Genomic DNA, 20,247 nt, shown 5'->3' on the forward strand with positions numbered 1-20,247 from the left:
AAATCATCAGAATAGTAAAACAATTTCTCAGCACACATAAGCTGATGGGGATCATGTATTGGGATTTAAAGTGCATCCTATTGGTTGATTTCATGCTAAGAAGAGAAACAATAAACTCAAAAGGCATACTGTTGTCAGTTAGTCCATTGCACTGGCACTCCATACAGAACAAATATCGCCAAATGTTTTTCAGCAGCATTATCCTCATTGATGATAACCCTCAGTCGTATTCAGCTGCAACAATTTGAGCTTTGCTTTAACGTTTTGACAGGGATGTTTCTTAGTATACACTGTGTAGCAGTTGCTTGGCGCTTAGCGACTATCACTTATTCCCTAACTTGAAAGTTTTTTTAGGAGTCAGACACTTTCTTTCAGCTCATCAGCTTCATTCAATGATGAGCTGAAAGAAGTTATCGATGAACAGTTGAAGAACTTGACGGCAGAAGTTTACAATGAAGGTATGGAAAAAATGGTACCGCACTATAAGTGTTTGAATTGTGTGGTGACTATGTGGAAACATATTTAATGGTTCCTGTAAGTATAAAATAAAAACTCTTTAATTAATTCTTAATGTGATTTTTCTGTATTTAAATGTTCTCTACTTTCTGTACAATCCTTGTACATTTAATTAATCTTTTTAGTTACTTTTGACGAACTACTAAATCTTACAAGCATCTTTTTAAGTTATACTATATTAATAAATGATTTCAGGTAAGACAAGAATTAAGTAAGCAAAATATTTTAACAGCTTTAATATAAAGTAACTTTTTTAGAGTTTAGACTTATGGTTTTCCTTTTGAGAACTAAATAAGATTTAATGGAACATCAGGTAGTTCAGCTTACTTTACTGTAAAGGAAAGTGTATTAATGGGAACATAAAAATGAATTTATTGGCTAAATTTATGTTTTGCCAGCGTTACATATCTCTCCAATTGTAGTTTCTCTCCAATGTCGGTCAAAATTTTGCAGAGAACAAAAATTAGGCATATCCCAAGGTGTTAGGATATGGTGGAAGTGTTACAGCCTGATATCCTGACACCAGTCTGTAATTTGTAGTGTGAAAATAAACCATTTCTATTTGAGATCTGAACCCAAAATGATTGGATGAAAGATGGAAATGATACAATTTTGTACAAAATTTTCCCTAAATTTATTAATATTGTATACTAAAATATATTTATATTGATGTAGTAAAAACACAATATCATTTACAGTTAGTGCACCAAAAAACCATTATAATAGTATGCATTCGGTCATAAATATTATAATATCCTCTATGGAGAATCAGCCTTATAAATTTTATGTTTGATCTCACAGCACACAGTAAAGAATCAACACCATCTACTGTCTTTCAGCAAATGTTTCACCATATTCTCTCCAAGATAAACCCAGATGGATCAAAACAGAATGATACCGTTAGATGTGCATTTATTGTTAATGACAGATCCTATGTGTTTGGTATAACCTGGTATTACGAGTGTCTTTACTACTGAACTATATGCTATAAATAAGGCTTTGAATATTATCATTAACTCTAAGTACCATCATATCTTTATTTGTAGTGCTTTCCAAGCATTAGAAAATTTTTATTCAAGATATTCTATCATCACTGAAATCTACAATGCAATCGCTGAGTTGAGCCATCACAACACACAAGCGATTTTCTGCTGGATCTCTAGCCATGTGGGGATTCCAGGTAATGAATGTGCAGATTCTTCTGTTAAAGATGCATGTAGTGAACCATCTTTCACTACTTGTGTTACTACATCCGACTTTATTAACTGTGTAAAACTTACTCTTCCTGGATTCTTCTTACTGGATTGCTGCAGTAGACAAACTTTGACATATCAAAGATACTGTGTTAACCTGAACACACAAACATACAGAACACAGGTTGTGACTCCTCCCATACAAAAATTCAGCGAGAGGAAGTGGTCGTTTGCTGATTATGGATAGGACATACAAAAGCTACTCACTGGTATCTCATATCAGCGATAAATGCACCAATATTCATACGATGAAACTGCCGCTTGACTGTGCGCTACATCCTTGTGGATTGCATACGTTATGTGGCCTTGCTTTGTAAATTTAATTTTCCCAGAAACATTTGTCGAATCCTGGGCAATGACAATGAAGTTTTAGACCGGGTGTTTTTATTTCTTTGACGTATTAGTATTTTACACAGTATTTAATGTTATTGTTATTGTAATAGTTTTTATTTTATAACTGATATAAATGTCATGTTAAATCTTTATTCTGTCTGTTATGCGAGAAGGAGCCCTGAACACTCCTCTTGGAGTTTGTTAATAGTTTTATATATATATATATATATTAAGTATTAGTTATTTTTAAGATTTTATCTGTAATAGTTGTTATAAGTAATTCTTTAGTTAACTGTGATAGTAATTGTAAGTTTTTTTGTTTTTAATATTTTAGTTTAAATATTTTATTGTTTGTTTTTGTTACATTTTCTATTTTTGTTTTCTAGGCGATGACAGTATAAAAATGTTTTTTGCCCCCCCAAAAAAATAAATAAAAAATTTTGTAATTAGTGGTTTATGACTTTTCCAATTATACTAGCAAAAATGTTTAATAAAATTAAATCCACAATCAATACATCTGTGAACTCCAGTATTAAAGTTTTTTTTAGTTTTTTTTTTACAAAAGTATTTTCTTGTAGTTTAATTGGATGGAATCACTTTTTCACAGGTCCAAGTTAATGACCCTTGACAGTGTTGTGAACACATATGGCAAATTTGGTGATATTAAGCCTAGTAAAGAATTGACCCGACCTGAAGAATTAAGAAAGCATCTCGTTCAGTTCTTTTTATACATTAGAGAATACTTATATCAGTAAGTACTTTTACATTCATTTTTGTTATCAGTAATTATATTATGTTTGGTACTTCTACTTTATGTAAAAATTCCTTTATTCTTAGTCACCTCACGTACATGATTTGGCATCAATTCAGCAAGTGTACTACATATCTTTTTCATTTCTTCATCATGAAACTATATCCGTTTTTTTATTGCTTTAAAACAGTCAGATTTTGTGGTATAGTTCATTTTTGGGAGTCGTGTTTTGTACAAGTGTAGACTGTAACCTAAAGATTTTCAATTGGGTTTAAGTTTGGGGAGTTTGCCTGGCCAAGGGCAACTTCAATGTTTCATTCTTTAAAAAACATTTTCCACTTTTTTGGCAGTATAGCATGGCACCAAATCTTGTTGGAACTCTCCGTTGCCTTGTGAGAATTTGTTTTCAAGTTGTGCCACAATCCTTTCCTTCAGAATTTTGTTACATCCATCACTTTTGAACATACCATCTACTGGAAGTAATGAAAAAGGCATTCAAATGTGAATCAACCCCAAAACCTTTTTTTCTGGGGATGTTTAAGCAATTGTTAGATATGAGTCAGTGATGTATTTCATTCTATGCTTTTCTAACGTATGGGGAACCCTTTGGTTAACACAAAACAAAAAATATGAAAATATGATTTTGTAATAAAATTATTTTAATTAGGGTAACTTTTTGTGTGACAGAATAGTGTAGGTAGTACTGCTAGAGCATACCTCCGGGCAACAGTGGGCGTGGCATCAAACAGTTTGTTTAGTCCGAGCAGCAATGCCTTTTACACAAGAACAATGTGTTTGTATTGTTGTGAGGTACTGCAAATCGAAATTGTATTCGAAGTGTCAAGAAGATTTAAAAAAAATGCTTTTCCAGTTACTAATATGCCAAACAAATCCACTATATGTCCTTTATTTAATCATTTTTGGGTTACATATAGTGTGCATGACCATAAGTGTACCGGAAGACCAAGTGTTTTAACTGATAAAAATCTGCAGACAATAAATAAAACACTTGTTTGTTCTCCAAAAAAGTCTCTTCAAAAGCATTCTAACTGGGTTGGGCTGTCTTGTGGAGGTGTTCATAAGGCTACTAAGGTTCTAAAAAATTACATCTACCAGATTAATATAAGTCATTGTCTCCAAGAACCAGGTAAGGAGAAATGAATGCAGTATTGTCGGTAGTTTAGAAGTTTCCTTCAAAATGACATATCTGTTCTAGACAAGGTTTTTTTCAGTGATGAAGCTTGGTTTCATCTTAGCGAATATGTTAAAAGTCAAAATTACTGAGTATGGTCTTTAGAGAACCCAAATGTGTTCCATGAACAGCCATTACATTCACAAAATAATTGGGGTGTGGTGTATTTCTTTAGAGAATTGTCAGGCCTGTCTTTTTTTCAAAGACCGTCACAGCTGAACAGTATCAAGAAATAATGCATTTTATAGCTTTGCTACATGCTAATGAAAGTGATTGCTGGCTACAGCAAGATGGAGCAGCTGCATACATGGCAAACAGTAGTATGCGATTTCTTCCATGACGATAATTTTTTGTGGTCTATGGCCTCCTTGTTTACCGGACCTGAGTCCTCCCAATTTTTATTTGTGGTAAATGAAATTGAAAGAATTTGTACTGAAATAACCAACCTGCATACACTTTATGAACTTAAAAAAAATATTGAGGACTGTATAATGCTATACTGAAAAAGGTATACAATGTAAGAAAATATGTTGATGCATGCATTAAAAATCATGGTGGACATTTCCAGCACTTATTATAAACTTGTAAGTAATACTTTTGTAAATGTTAATATTGTTTTGTAACTTAATAAAAAAAAGGCTTTCAAAAAAAAAAATTGTTATTTGGGTTTTTTCCCCTTACACCCCTGCATTGGATCAGCAATTAAGCATGGCTCAATGCAGGGGTATGTCCTATAAACTCAAATGGCCCTTCCCACCTACCGGCTGTACGTCTGGCATGACGGGTCAGGCCACTGGTTGGATCTTTTGTTGTTTAATTGCCTACTCAAACAGGGGATACCATTACTTGCCCCCTGTCAGTCTGGGTCTTTTAATTGATCACTTAAACTGGAGGTGCTAGCACTGGTCCCTCTGCCGGTTCAGGTCTTTTCATAGCCCTCCTTAACAGGGGTTACCATTTCTGGCCCCCTGCTGGTACGGGTCTTTTTATTTTTACCCAGGTGTTGTTTTTTCCGAAGTTTTAGGACACAAGAGGATTCAGAGTCCCCCCCCATTTTCTCGCTGCTGCCCATCTCAAGCAAGCCCAGACGGATGATGACTCCATAAGGGGCTATTCCTCATCCCCTCGCCTCCTCATTTCTCTGAAGTATCGCCAAGATGTATTTGACTATTGCTTGGAAATCTTTTTCCCTGGTCAACATCTTATCCACAACATTGTCTGCATCTATCGGAGCCACTATGCCTTCTATCTCTCTCCTCTGAATCACCCACTGGTGGCAGTGAAAAATGACATGATTGGGGGTATCGACCTCCACAATAGGGACATTCTTCGTTCTCAGCTCTATGTCTTGCAAATAGGTACGTTCTGAACCCCCCGTGACCAGTCAGGAACTAGGTAAGCCAGTAACTGTGCTCCCCAAATTCCCTTTCAGCCCAGGGTCCTATCCTTATCTGTCAATACGTCCCATCTCTCTTTAGTTGTGCTTGTCATTTGGGTTGCATGACTTTATGATAACCTGTTATTTTAGATGGAAAAGTGGAGAGAATTTCTCTGACAATCATGTTGTCCCTTTTAGCAGCTAAAACAAAAATTGACCACTTTGTGTATATATTTATTTAATCAACAATACACCTTATTAATATATTACTCCATTAATTTTAATTTTATTATTTTTTGTTTATTTAAAGGCTTATGATTCAGTATTTTAATTTTCAGTTTATATTTTTCAAATGAAGAAAATTACCGTGACATTTTAAAACACTTAAAACAAATTTTAAGTGTGAAGTTGTATTCTTTTCGATGTCTTATGAGACGAATTGTAGATTTACCAGATTACATTTATCAGCATGCTGCTGCATCTCAAGGAAGAACGGTGAGTATTTTTATTTTTGTTTTATCAAATATAACCTGATCACGTTGTATAATTAACAAAAATGTTAATAAATATCCATCTCTGACTAATGCACCCATGTTTTGGTTGATTGGAAAAGGTAAATTTGTTTTTGTGTATTTTATAAAACATTAAGAAATAGTCCCTGAGCAAAGAGACAGAACTTATATAAATATTTGTTACTTTTATTTGTTCGACAACTTATTTTGAATATGTTTTATTGTTTTTGTTGAGGTATGAAAATAATTAATAAGAAAATTTTTAATGATATAAGTGAAAATAATTTCTCACTGACCATGGTAGGTGGGTTATTTTTTAAGCTTTATGCGAATGCCAGGTAAGATTCAAGTATGTTTTTTCAAACTTTTTGTGATCTAAATAAATATATATGTTTGAAATTATACCGAATTGTCAGATATGATAACGTAAAATTCTACTCTTGTTCTAATGTAATATTAATGTTGATTCTTTTTGGAGCTCACATTATTTTTTAAAAAATAAAAAGAAATTAAGTTAGTTTATTTTCTAATAACTTTTTTTTCCTGCAATAAAGAATATTTATCAATTGTTTTACATTTCAGTCTGTACTATCTGGTTACCATGTATTCCATTGTCATTTGGACTTGAGTTGGTTTCATCTGACCTTGTTACTGTTATTGGAGGATAACCATAATGAAGTACAAGATAATCGAAATGTACTGTTTCCTGGATTATCTTCAGTTTTAAATTCTAGTCAATTAGTTGGTTCTGATGTTACGCAGTTTTATATTAATTTTTTAATATCTGATTTGGTTCAATTAGCTATTCGTCGATATGAACAGGTATTTATTTATTTTTATTTATGTAGTTTTTTCCTTAATATGTATCTATTATGTAAATTTTGACATCATTCTTTGTCTTTTTGTGGATTCAGATATTGATCAGTGTGATCACTTAATTTTGTGCTTGCTCTTTCCTTTTTATATTCTTTAAAATTGCATAATGGTGATGTTATTAAACAGCTTGTACCTTATCTTCATTTTTGTGCAGTTATTTCTTTAATATCTCCCTGGAGGAAAAAAAATAGTTTGTTTCTGTGGTGAGTGTTAATAAGTGGTGAAAATAAGTTCCACAAGAGGAACTGAGGAGATAAAACACATACTGCCTATAGTAATTTTGCTTAGAATCCATATAAAGTGCAGTATGTAAAATTAAAAGATTATTCAGAATAGATGGAATGGAGAAATGTATCAAACCGATTGAGTAACTGAAGTCAAAAAAAAATATTTTATATTGGTTTATTTTATGTTTGGTGACATAACGTTAATAATTACAGGCGACCTAACTAACAAAAGAGAATGACATTTTTAGGAGGAAGAACCTCCTAAAAATGTCATGGTCAAGCTTAAGAATGGCAAGCATCCCTTGTCATGATTACTGTGTAACATTAGGAGTAGTGGTTTCATGTTTTCTTCACTGTGCCAAATATATGATTGCATATCAGCATGTCAAGTTCATCAAAATGCAGGTGACATGAAAATAATAGAGAGTAAACATGGATAATGAAGTCCAGCTTTAACAAAAAATGGGAGTGATGCGAGTAATCTATTAAGATAACAGGACATTGTGTCCCTAAAATCAAAGAACTTATTATTTAGCAAGTGAATAATCATTCATGATGTAAGAAAGATATTAAGCAGTGTAACACAAGGAAAGATAGCCATCTTACAGAAAAGAAGTTTGCTAAACATCAAGTATATATTTGAGAATTAGAAATATTTGTATAGACATAACTAAATATTGCAGCATAACATCCAGTGGGAAAGCTAGAAAAACAAAAATACAACTGAAATGCGGAAGAGTTTTGAAAATTAGGTAATTGGTGGGGTAATGAAAAGGTTTAAAATAAATCAGAATAGGTAGTATCCTGTAGGTTTTAAATCCTACACTTATAGGATTTAAAAATATTTTCAAGTTAATTGATTACCATAAAGTAGAAAGAAATGGAGAAGAGTGTCAAACAAGTAAAATTACTGAAAATGAAGTAAAATAATTCGAGTTTTTTTAGTAATTTTGTGGCAGACATGCCTTCTGCATTCTTTTGATCTTATCTCTCCTGAAAAGGAGAGATAAAATATTTATAAATAATTTTACTATGCACTGTTCGCTGTAAGTATGACCTGTGTATTTTTTTCATGAAGTCTATACTTCAATGTAATAAAAAAGTATTCTCTAAATCTTATTGTCAGTCTTTTTTTCTTTTTTTCCAGTGTATCTTGTAATCTCTTTACTCTCTTTCATAGAAATATGAATATTTGTTTACTTTTAATGCCATTACTGACATTGTATGTCAGTAGATACTAAAACACCTGGTTTCACTTTATAAGCTCCTAAGTCCCAGTATGAGCTGGCTCTTTGTATAGTCCATGGATCAGAAATAGTTTCATAAACAGCTGTCCTCAGCAAATTACACAAGTAAGTCATCAGACATGTTCTTTTTACACTGATTTTCCAAATGTCAAATTTGTTTTTGTCATCAGTAACCATACAAGATCCATGTATTTAGTTCAGATACAGCTGCCATCTAGCCAAAACCTGTGGAATTCAAGGAAGAAGCTGGATTTTAAAAGGAAATAGAGAATGTGAAAAGGATGATCTGCTAATAAAATATCTAGGACAGTTTAAATGGTCACCACAGACACTTATTACAGTATAAAAATAGAGAACTAAATTAAAAAACCCACCTAGTAACTACAAATAATGTTAACGTACATCAATCAACAGTCAAAGAAAGAAGAATTGCCTATATCTTCAGGAAAAACCTTGTTCTTTTCAAACTAAAACCAAAATAAATAATTCTTATAGGAAACTAACGAAACACATCAAGTAGAAGCATCCAAATTTGATTGCAATGACTGAACTACATCTCACATTCACCCATAATAACAAGAACATATTCAAACATTACATACAACAGATTCAACTCTGTTAAATCACTAAATACAAACATGACCCTTAGAAAAAAGAATTACTACAACTTTATAATTTTGGACATATTGCATAAAAACATAGATATGAACAATGTGGAACTTACAAACATAAAATTAACTGATGCAACAAAGATTAAATTTGACAAAATGCTTTAAATGATTTTCCTGAGGATGCCTTTAAGATGGGTGACATTAACATTAGTGCCACTGGTAACTCCACTGATGAAGGAGCTACAAAGGGTTTTCTAAAGTGACCATTTTCATTTAATTTCATAGCGATTATTTTGTAATTTTTAATATTTTTGAAGTGTTAGCATGTTTTGTCAAGCTAATAACAAATATTGTTAGTGTTTCTTATATATCTTCCTTTAAAAAATTTTTTATTAGTTTTTATATCTATGTTGTAATGGTTTTTTTCTTTTTCTTTTTTTTTAGATCTGTGTAAAAAATTTATTAAATTGTTCACCGTTTAATTGTTCTTGTGTTCGTGAAATTTGGCTCCTTTTACAACTGCTATTGGAGTTAAGAGAAAGAGAATTGAGAACTGAGGTAAAATTATGTACTAATTTTTTAATTTTTTAATTCAGGGGTAGCTGAAATAATGCACACTAGAACGTAAAGGGAAAGCAAAATGTCATACAAAGCAAAAGTTGATGCCACTTTGTAGTTTTTTCTTCTACTAACATTTCAAAACTTGATAACCCATGCCTTCTTATTTTCTGTCAGTAACCAGAAGAAAAACATCAGAGCATGGAATATTGGCACTATCATTCGCCTCATCACAAAGTTCAAAATACAGTCTCCTGGGAAAAAATTTTCTTAACAATGTTTCGAGATTCCAAACTTGTGTACATGTTTGATTATCTTGTAGACATACAAATACCTTAATAAATTGTGTGTTTTATTTGTGTTTTTTTTTTTTTTTTTAACTAATAAAAAAGCCGATAATTCTCATCCAAACATTACATACGACTGATAAGGTTCTTGTAAAGTTGAACTTTGAACCTAATCCACACTCACCATACTTATCAGGTTTGGCTCCCTGTGATTTTCACTTCTTTTTGCAATTGAAAAGGGATATTATGAGTGTTTATTTCACCATGGATAATAAAATGAAGGATGCAGTGAGATCATGAATCAAGGAAAGGCCACCAGCATTTTTTATTGATGGAATGAAAAAAGTGGTTCACATCTGGTGGACCCTTCTGTGGTTATGAGAAATGTATAGCTGTAAACGGTAACTACATGGAAAAAGGTTTTTGTAGCAAATAAAATGTATTTTTATACCATTTCATTTGACTATCTTTTTCTTTGTGTCAGAAAGTTCATCCATCAATGAATTTTGATTGTTATTTTTGTTCATATTTGCTCAGTTAAAAAATTCAAACCTCTGTGCTTGTGGTTGTTAATATTAATTCTTGTTTCTTAATTTTTTGACATAATAGATAGAATTTGTGTATAAAGAAGATGAAGTTTTCACCTTTATGTTTTTAATAGCTCCAAATTGTAGGATTGTTGAGTACAACTATTTCTGGCTGTGAAAAATCATAAAATGGCATGTTTTACCTTTAATCCTTTCTGGATAGGTGAAATATTCTTCTTAAAAAAAAGCAGCTTTAAAATTAGGAATGCCAATAAGTGGAATGATACTAACAAATAAATTTTTGAGATGTTAGTCAAAATTAAATTAATAAAAAAAAAATTTTGTAGGCTAAACTAATGGAAAAATTGAAGTTTAAAATAAAGAAATATGTGTCTCATTAAGTACATAGAACAGAGAAATTGGCTATTTGCCAGTATTTCTTGGAAGCAAGATTTAGATTCTGTGGGGCTATTTAATAGTCTTTTAGAAATTGAAGTGTATTAAAAATGTTATTGTGAAAGGTCATGTATTATTAGATTATTAAACTAAGTTGAGCATCCCTTAAATTTTGTTCATAGTAAAGTTTATTTCATTTGTTTAAGGTTCATGGCATTTCTACCTGTCAGGTAACCCATTGCACCCGACTGAAGATGCTGCATTATGTCTTGCTGTGCAATCTCAATCGGTAGTTTTAGTAGTTTAGAATGTTAAATGCTTTCAGAATTATACCAGAGAATATAGAATGTCCCAGGAGGTGCTGGCCAAACTTAGGGACTGATTCTGGACATCAAACTAAACAAAAAAGGTTATGTGGATAAATGCCTTATTTTATTTAGTGTTCTCTCTGTCTGCTATTTTTGTTTTCTTAATAAAAATTTATATCTTAAGAACAGATGGATATATTTTAATAAAATTTGGTGTACGAAGTTTGTTCAATAAGTTCTTAGAAAAAACTAGAAAAACAAATTATTTTGTGTAGATTTTTTAAATTTTTCAACATAATCTTTTAATTCTATACACTTTTCCAAGTGTTTCTCCAGCTTTTTTAAGCCGTCCAAAAAGTAGGATTTCAGAAGGTCCTCAAAATAAGCATCTGTTTGGGCTATGACCTCATCATTCAACATAAACCATTGCCTGCTGAGCCATTTTTTCAAGTTTGGAAATAATAAAAAAATTACTGGGGGCCGAATGCGGTGGATGTTGTTATAATTCCAACTTTAATTCCATAATTTTGGCTATCAAAACTTCGCAGGTCTGCATCTGTGCATTGTCTTGATGGAAGAGGGTCTTTTTCTTTTTCAAATGAGGACAGTTATTCTTGATTTCTTTGCTCAATTGGTGCAGTAACAACGCATAATACTCTCCGATTATTGTTTGTCCTTTTTCCAAGTAATCAGTGTAGATGATACAGCGTGCATACCAAAAAATCGTGGCCTTCACCTTGCTGGCTGATTTCACCATTTTTGCCTTCTTTGGAGCCTGTTTGCCTTAAAATACCCACTGTTTTGACTGTTCCTTTATCTCTGGAGTGTAGTAGTGTATCCATGTTTCATCCACAGTTATAATAGACGCAGAAACTCGTCAGGATTGCGACAGAAAAGCACCAAAACAGCCTCAGAGTCGACCACATGATTGCATTTATTCTCCACTAAGAGCAAACAAGGCACTCATCTTGCCAAAATTTTTTTCGCACCCAATTTTTCGTGCAAAATTAAAAACACCTTGTGATATGCCTGTGGCCTCAACTATTTCATGATTCATCGATCACTCAAATTCATATCGAATTTTGTCAGTCATTTCAGGGGTGGTCACTTCCATTGGATGCCCTGAATGATGTTTATCTTTTGTGGATGTATGGCCACATTTAAACTCATGTGTCATGAACTTCATCCAATTCAGTTTTGATCTCTTCGGTGTTAAGCCTTTTAAATATAAGTGTTTAATCACCACTTGAAACTCACTTTTTTCCATTTTTCTAAATAAACAATAGCTTATTGCTTCAATCGACTATGATAATGAAACCACACAATGGATACAGCTGAAACGTTTAACTGCACTCTAGCAACAAATGATGCTTACTAAAAGCAATCATTTTTGATACTATGAGCGCCATCTCTTGGATTTTCTAAGGACTTATTGAACAACTTCTACAAAATAAATAAGTTGAATAGTTTTAAAATGGCAACTATTAAAGTTTTTTAATCATTAATAATTGTTTTATTGAATTATTCTTCTTAAATAAAATTTTACATATTTTATTGTGAACAAAATGACACCTTTCTTTTTGTTAAAATTGGTTAATGAACAACTGAGGTATGGCTGAAATTGTTAAAATGGATCATAAAAATTATTTTGTACCTGTTTTCATTTCCTTCACTAATTGAATTATTAATAATAATAATAGAACATTTCTATTGCCATTATAACATTTTATACCATATGGTGTGATTATGGGGGTTGCCTTTCAAGTTTTTACAATCACAAGATTGCGCTATTGAGATGTGACATTACTGTTGTAAAATTTTACTTTTTTTAGTGCTACATTATTGGCAGCTCAGAAATCGACCAAGTAGTTTGTTTACAGTGAGCATTTAAAGAAAAAATGTAAATTTCTTGCGAAGGTTTTTGTTGGATGATTTTTTACAATTTTAGTTAGGGCCTAACTCAACAACAATACCTTGAATCACCTTGTTCAACTTTTAGTAATGAATCACATCAGAAAGGACTATTTACAATTGGTTTGCAGAATTTCATTGTGATCGTGCTTCCGATGAATTTCATGAAGATCCACAAAAATTTGTTGTTCCAAAAAACATAGATGCTTTGTGCAACATGATTGAAGAGGATCGGCACATGACTTACCGTGAGATAGAGCACCCTTAATCATATCACACTACACATCATATAACACTACAGGACATTCGATTTTACATGAACATTTAGCTGTGAAAAAGATATCTTCGCGATGGATTCTGCATAATTTGACTGAAGCTCAAAAACAGGCTCGTGTCAATCGGTGTAAGGAAATGCTCAAAAAGATTTCATCAAGGAAATGCAAAATCCATATATAACATCATAACAGGAGATGAAACTTGGATATATTTGTACGAACCGGAAATGAAGCAACAATCAACTGTTTGGGTGTTCCAAGATGAATCGAATCCAACAAAAGTGGTTTGTTCACAAAGCACTTTCAGATCACTTGTTTCTTCAGTTTTACTGGACATGTAGCAAGCATTGCTTTAGAGGAGTGAAAAACAGAATGCTAAATGGTTTACAACAATTTGTTTGCCAGAAGTCATCAACGAAATCAGGAAAAACAACCGAAAATGTTACATCTTTCTTTATTGTGACAATGCAAGTTCTCACACAGCACGTCAAACAATTGATTTTTTGATGGAAAAAACATGAATTAATGTTTCATTGCCCATATTCACTCGATTTGTTGCCTAATGACTTCTTTTTGTTCCCGAAGGTCAAATAAAAAATGCATGGACAGCGATTTTCATTACTTCAAGAAGTTGTTGAATCCTTCCAAAATCATGTTTTTGAGGCACCAACTTCAAAGTATAAAAACTGTTTAGAGAATTGGTTTGAATGCATGCAAAAGTGTATAAATCTTAAAGGCAAATATTTTGACAAACAGTAAGACAATTTGTAACAAAAACCTTTTTCTTTCATTGTTTTTGTAAAAACTTAAAAGTCCTTGTATTAATGTTAATACACCCATTGTATAAGAATAAAGAAAAATAGATGTTATTGATAAAATTTTACATGAATTTTTTGTTTTTATAATTTTTGAAAGAAATTGAGCTGCTAGAGGTATTTTGAGAGTAAATCATTTTAAATTGCTTTACATTAATTGTCACTTTTTTTTTTTATTTTGGGTGAGGTAACAAACCAATTTATCTTTTCTATACTGTCTTATTACATTTATTTTTATATAGTTCAGATTTGCACAGGTTTCTGAAGGTCCTCAAAATAAGCATCTGTTTGGGTGATAACCCCTTCGTTCAACGTAAACCGTTACCCACTGAGCCACTTTCTCAAGTTTGGAAATAAAAAAAATCACTGGGGGCCAAATCCGGTGAATTCGGTGGATTTTTTAGTAATTCAAACTTTAATTCCATAATTTTGGCCATCAAAACTGCGCAGGTGTGCATCCGTGCATTGTCTTGATGGAAGAGGATCTTTTTCTTTTTCTGCCTTGACAGTTATTACAAGTAGATATCTGAAAGTATTAAGCTAACTTTATGGTTCCTTCAGGATTGCTTGAGATATTAGCTTTTTGGTCAATAGTTAATTTAATTTTTAATTTATAAATAATCTTAGCAATATGAATATTAAGAATATTATTTCTTTGTTAATTAATTTTTAATATTATTATTTCCTATTGTTATTTTTTTATACTGATTTTCATTTATTTGAGTTTTACAGTATCTGTTGATTGTGTTTAATAATCAAAATGGCCATCTAGTTTTAGATTTCAAGTATTTTTTATTATTATTTTTTTTACAACAGTTTATAAAAGTGCTTTCTTGTTTTCCTTTTTATTTAAATAAGCATTTACTAGTTCTTGTATTAAATTATGTTTTTCAGTATCTTTATAGACATGTATATTATAAATATCAATGAAATCAATATTTTATTTATTTATTTTTTTTTTTGTAACACGTATTTAGTTCATTATTACCTTTTATTTACTTGTATCTGTGCAATATATCTCTCTATTATGTAGAATGATACATGATTGAATGATGATAATAATTATGTGTTGCATTGGTAATGGTAAAAATGGCCTCAAGATAAATATTGGTTTCTATTATATTATTATTTCCACACATGTAAAAAAAATTCTACTTTATTCAATAGTGAAATATACATTTGTAAAATGCAACTTTAATTTTATCAACACTTTTCTATACAGTACCATGAACACAATATACACAATACGTATATGTATAGCACCATGATGTAATATTTAACTCAATATCCTGGATGGAAATATGTAGAGAGTGTCGTAGGAAGAAACTGAGAAACTTTCAGGACATGTTCTATTGGTAAAAATAATGAAAAAAGTTCACATAAGCGTTTCCAGAAACGCTTGTTTTCAAGTTGTGACTAGCAAAAGATTTCACTTGGATTTCAGTTTTTGTAATAAAAAGAAGCCCTCCTGTAATTTTTGGGACCCAAATTAAGGAGTAAAGTTGGTGGTTTCTTATGTAATTTGAGCTCTCTTTCTTTTTCTGTTTAGCTTCCGGAACCACCATAAGGTATTACTTCAGAGGCTTTTTAAAAACAAAAATGCTAATTACTGAAAATAATTTTAAAAGAAATACAAAATTTATAAAACAATATTTTACCTGTGTATATTCAATAATTTACACAGGTAAAATGAAATAATTATGTAAAAAACTAAATTGAAATGTATCAAAGAATTTAGAAATAGTTACGTTATTGGAGCAAAGACAATCCACATGGTACTGTGGAAACTAGTTAACTTAGATTTCACATTAATGTTTGGCATGGCATTATTTATGACAAAATTCTGGGACCATTTGTTTTCAATGAAAACCTTGAGGTAGATGCATATGTTCATTTCTTGAAAAATAATTTGTCACCTCTTTTGCAGGATGTACCTTTACAGACTAGTTTGTAGTCTGTAAAGGACGATTTTCCAACATGATGACACATTGCCAATTTTTCTTTAGTAGCTGGAAATCACTTAAATGGTAATTTCTTAAACTGCATTGTTCATCATGGACATATCAATTGGCCACAATGATCACCTAACTGAACACCACTAGATTACTTCGTTTGGGATCGTATGAAATGATAGTAACCAACAAAAAGTTAATACTAAAGAAGGGTTACTCATTAAAGTACTAAATGCTAATGAATTTATATGAAATATGAAAAGCCACCTGAAATATTTTACATCAGGCAGAGTACTGTGTACATTGTGAAGGAGGGAATTTCAAAGTTACTGTAACTGAGGTGTGTTATTCTGTTACCATTTATCATTTCATGTACTTTATTTTTTTGTTCTGGTATATTAAGAATAATTTTTTTAGGTACATAATAATACAATATTCTGTCTGTTTTTTGTCTTTTTGCTTCAATAAAAAACAATTTTTTTACCTTACTCCTTAATTGGGGGTCCCAAAAATTACAGTAGGGCCTCTTTTTATTAGAAGTGCCGAAATCCAGGCAAAGTCTTGCTAGCCATAACTTGAAGACAGTGTTTTCAGACCTATGTTTTTATGAACTTTTTCCAACAATAGAAAGTCCTTCGTGTACACCTGAAAGTTTCTTTGTGGGACACCTGAATATACACATCGAATAAAATAAAATGTATTAAGGAATTAGACAATTTGTTATTACTGAAATGAAATCAGTCTTCAGTCATGTGGCTGTGTCACTGGACATCATAAAATAAATTAATATTTTATATTTATTCAAGTTATATCTTTTTCATGTATTTCTGTTGCAGGACTTTTGGAGTGTTGTCAATAAAATATTAAATTCTGTGCTTGATTTTGAAAATAGTGAACCAAGCTCTATTAAAGAAGTGGAAACATTAAAGTTACCAGATTGCTATACATGTAGTAACCCTTTTTTGTTTACAACATGGTTTATTAGTCATCTTTCTCCTTTATACAAGTACAACAATAGGGTAGGAGATAATCATTTTTTAATCTTCAATAAGTAATTGATGGGTGTGATCTTAATTATTTACTTTATACAATTGTGGATGTTTATTTCTAATCTAGGCATGTTTCAGATAAATCTGCTAACAGCATGATGGCAGTTTTTTTATCTAAATGATTTGACAGTTCATTGTGAATTAATCCTGTTAAATTGTTCTAGCAGTGCTATTCTTAATCATATGTTATTGTCAACTAATGTGTTTTCAACAAGATTAAACTTATTAGAAAATAATGAATTTTTAGGATTTGAAAATTCCATACCTATAAATATTGTTATAGCAGTGCATTTCATGCTGTTTGCACTGGTTCATGAGATGTCTTCACAATGTGATATGGTTGTTTATGTTTTTTTTTTTTGCTTGGCTTAATTATGCTTTTAAAAACTGTTATATAAAAACAGATGATTATCGTCTTTGCTAACAGTAGTTTTGAATTAGCTTAGAGGAGAGATAGTGCTTCTTATCTGTTCATCATTGCCACCTTGATTCCTTCATAATAAAATTTATACTAACAAGGACTACATTATTGGTAATATCATATTTTACTTGCACAGTGTGTATATGATGGATAGTTGAGTATTTTTATAAACCAATTTGTTCATATTGAAAAATAAAACCTAGCAAATTGTGGAAATTCATTTTATTTGTTTACTTTTACTCAAACACGTACTTTCAATAATGTTTAAGGTTTTAATTATAAATTTACTTGTTTAATTTTTTCAACATCAAGTTATTCAATGAAATTGCACTTTCATGTACTTTCAGAGAAAAGTATTTTTAAATACTGTAAGAGAAAAGTTATCACACTTGAGAGCAAAAAAGGTACCATTTTTTGAGCTTTCTGTTACGTGTCTAGACTTTGAGTACTTGTTCCTAAAGACCCACTGGACCGATCATGTTCAAATTGTTTACACAAGTTAGCCTATTCTATTACCTTACCAGTTACGAAATTTCAGATCAGTTACAGTATTCATTTTTAAGTTATTTGGTTTGTAAAAAACCATATCTTTAAATCTATATGATTTACAAATATGAGGCAAAGTTTGTTACTTTCATTGCTATTTTAAATTGATAACTATATTTAATTAAATTTGCACTTGTTAGGGATTTTTATGTGTTAAGAATTCAGATCTTTGATCTTGATTTTTAATTATAACTTACGTAAAACATCTTTAAAAAAAATTAATGATTTTTAAGTAAAATAAATAAATTCTTTAATAAAATTTAATGTTAATTGATAGTATGTGTATTAATGTGATTAAATACAAAAATTTATCTTTTTTGTTATTATGAGAGTGGTTCAGAAAGTAATCTCCATTGTATCATAGTGTAGTAGTGTTAGTAGCACCACCATTGACACATCGCTGTACTCTCTGAATCAGTGTGCTTCCAGCTGTGTTAGTGTGGGCCATGTATTTTAGCCCATTTTCTTGTTATAACTTAAAATGATGAGCACTGCAACAGAAAATCCTACAAAATGCGAGGTGTGTGCAGTCATAAAATTTCTTTGAGCACAAAATGTTTTGGCAGCAAACATCCATTATCAGTTGTGTACTGTGTGTGGCCCTAAGTTATTAGTGATGGTGTAGTGCAGCAATGGTTCTGATTTTTAAAAAATGGAAGGACAAACATCCATGAAGAAGAGAAGAATGGTAGGCCTTCTCTTGTGAGTGATGATCTTCCTAGTGAAATTTATGAAAATGTGCATGAAAATTGAAAATTCACCATCTTTGAACTTTCCAAACAATTCCTGCAAATTTCTTGTACAGTTTTGTACAAGATTGTTACTGATAGATTAGGTTACTGAAAGTTCTTTGCTTGGTGGGTTCCAAAAATGCTCTCAGAGATCCATCAAACCAAATGAATGAGCTCTGCCTTAGACTTTCTTTTATGCTACGACCCAGAAGGAGAAAGTATTTTGAAAAGAATTGTAACTGGGGATAAAATTTAGGTGGCCTACGTGAATGTCAAAATGAAACAACAGTTGATGGCCAGGACACATCTGAGTACTCCATGCAAGCCAAAGAAAGCCTGCGAAACTTTGTCAGCAAGGAAGTTATGGCTACAGTTTTTTGAGATGCCAAGGGATTTCTTCTAATCAATTTTATGGAATGTGGTGTGACAATTACTTCAGCAGTCTACTGTGAAACTTTGAAGAAACTTCGACAAGCCATTTAGAACAAATGTCGTAGTATGCTGTCATCCAGTGTTGTTTTTTTTTTTTTTTTTTTTTTTTTTACAACAATGCTCAAAGAATTCAAGAACTTCAAATCAATTTCAGTGGGACATTTTTGATCATTCCCCTTACAGCTAAGGGAAGGTCTTTGTATAGATTTATACAGGATCTGAGGGGATGGTATGCCTCTCCATTAGTTTTAAGGGCAACGGGAGCCCGAGTGCTCTTCAACCATGTAAATTTAAACCAATATTTGTTTCGGTTCCACCTGGTAGCTGATGAACTGTGCATCTGCAGGGAGGTCCAGTCGAATGAACACATGATGTTCAACTGCCCAGCTCTTGGGGGGGCCAGAACTCAGGCCATCCTGGAACTTAGAGGTCAAGGGGAAAATTGGCCACTCACAAGTGGCGAGCCAATGTTACGAGAGCTGCATTGTCAGACCATGTGGGAGTTCCTTGATACGGTTGCTTCGTTCAACTGACATCAGTAGCTTGCCTAAGGGAAAAGACTCTTACAATGCTGCTATAGGAAGCTAACCGAGAGATATGGCTGGCTACCGGCCAGATTAACGCTCCAAGCGCTTTAATGGTGGACCAATACTTGCTGGCATTCAGCGGCCTAGGCATGGCAATGAATTGCTATGTTTGATAAGATAAATTTAATTATTGATAATCATATATGTTTTAGTAGTTAATGGGGTACGCCTACCCATTTTAGTGATATATGACAAGAGGATGGTGGGACACGCAAGCAAGTGGTGTGTGGTACCATGCTTTTAGGTTAGCTCTAGGAGCTAGTTAGGACACAGCTCATTAAACTGTTCTGAGGCTCAGTAGCTGTTTGTGGCACAGACATTCGGTCTTATGCTTTAGGGCGACCGAATGAGGTGATGGGGGGAGAAATGCCAAGCAAACGAATCCCCCTTACAGCCCGGACTTGACTTGATTGAGTGATTATCTTCTCTTTACTCACATGAAGAAATGGATTGTGTCGCAGCACTTTGATGACAGTGATGAATTTCAAAATGCCGTGAAAGGTTGGCTAGGTATCCAGGTGGCTGAATTTTATGAAGAAGATGTTTATAAATGTAA

General features: G+C 32.1%; 1 protein-coding gene across 1 annotated transcript in view; it reads left to right on the top strand.

Annotated features, from left to right (window-relative positions):
- The window catches only part of LOC142324186 (protein MMS22-like), a 134,107-nt gene that overhangs the window by 14,845 nt on the left and 99,015 nt on the right, over positions 1-20,247 (top strand). The window contains exons 3-7 of the mRNA XM_075364932.1: positions 2,710-2,853; positions 5,762-5,918; positions 6,518-6,757; positions 9,341-9,454; positions 16,762-16,944. Of these exons, the coding sequence (XP_075221047.1) occupies positions 2,710-2,853; positions 5,762-5,918; positions 6,518-6,757; positions 9,341-9,454; positions 16,762-16,944 (838 nt within the window). The remainder of the gene's footprint in view (positions 1-2,709; positions 2,854-5,761; positions 5,919-6,517; positions 6,758-9,340; positions 9,455-16,761; positions 16,945-20,247) is intronic.

This window comes from Lycorma delicatula, chromosome 4, assembly GCF_047948215.1.
Source record: "Lycorma delicatula isolate Av1 chromosome 4, ASM4794821v1, whole genome shotgun sequence".
In the NCBI taxonomy this organism is placed as follows: Eukaryota; Metazoa; Arthropoda; class Insecta; order Hemiptera; family Fulgoridae; genus Lycorma; species Lycorma delicatula.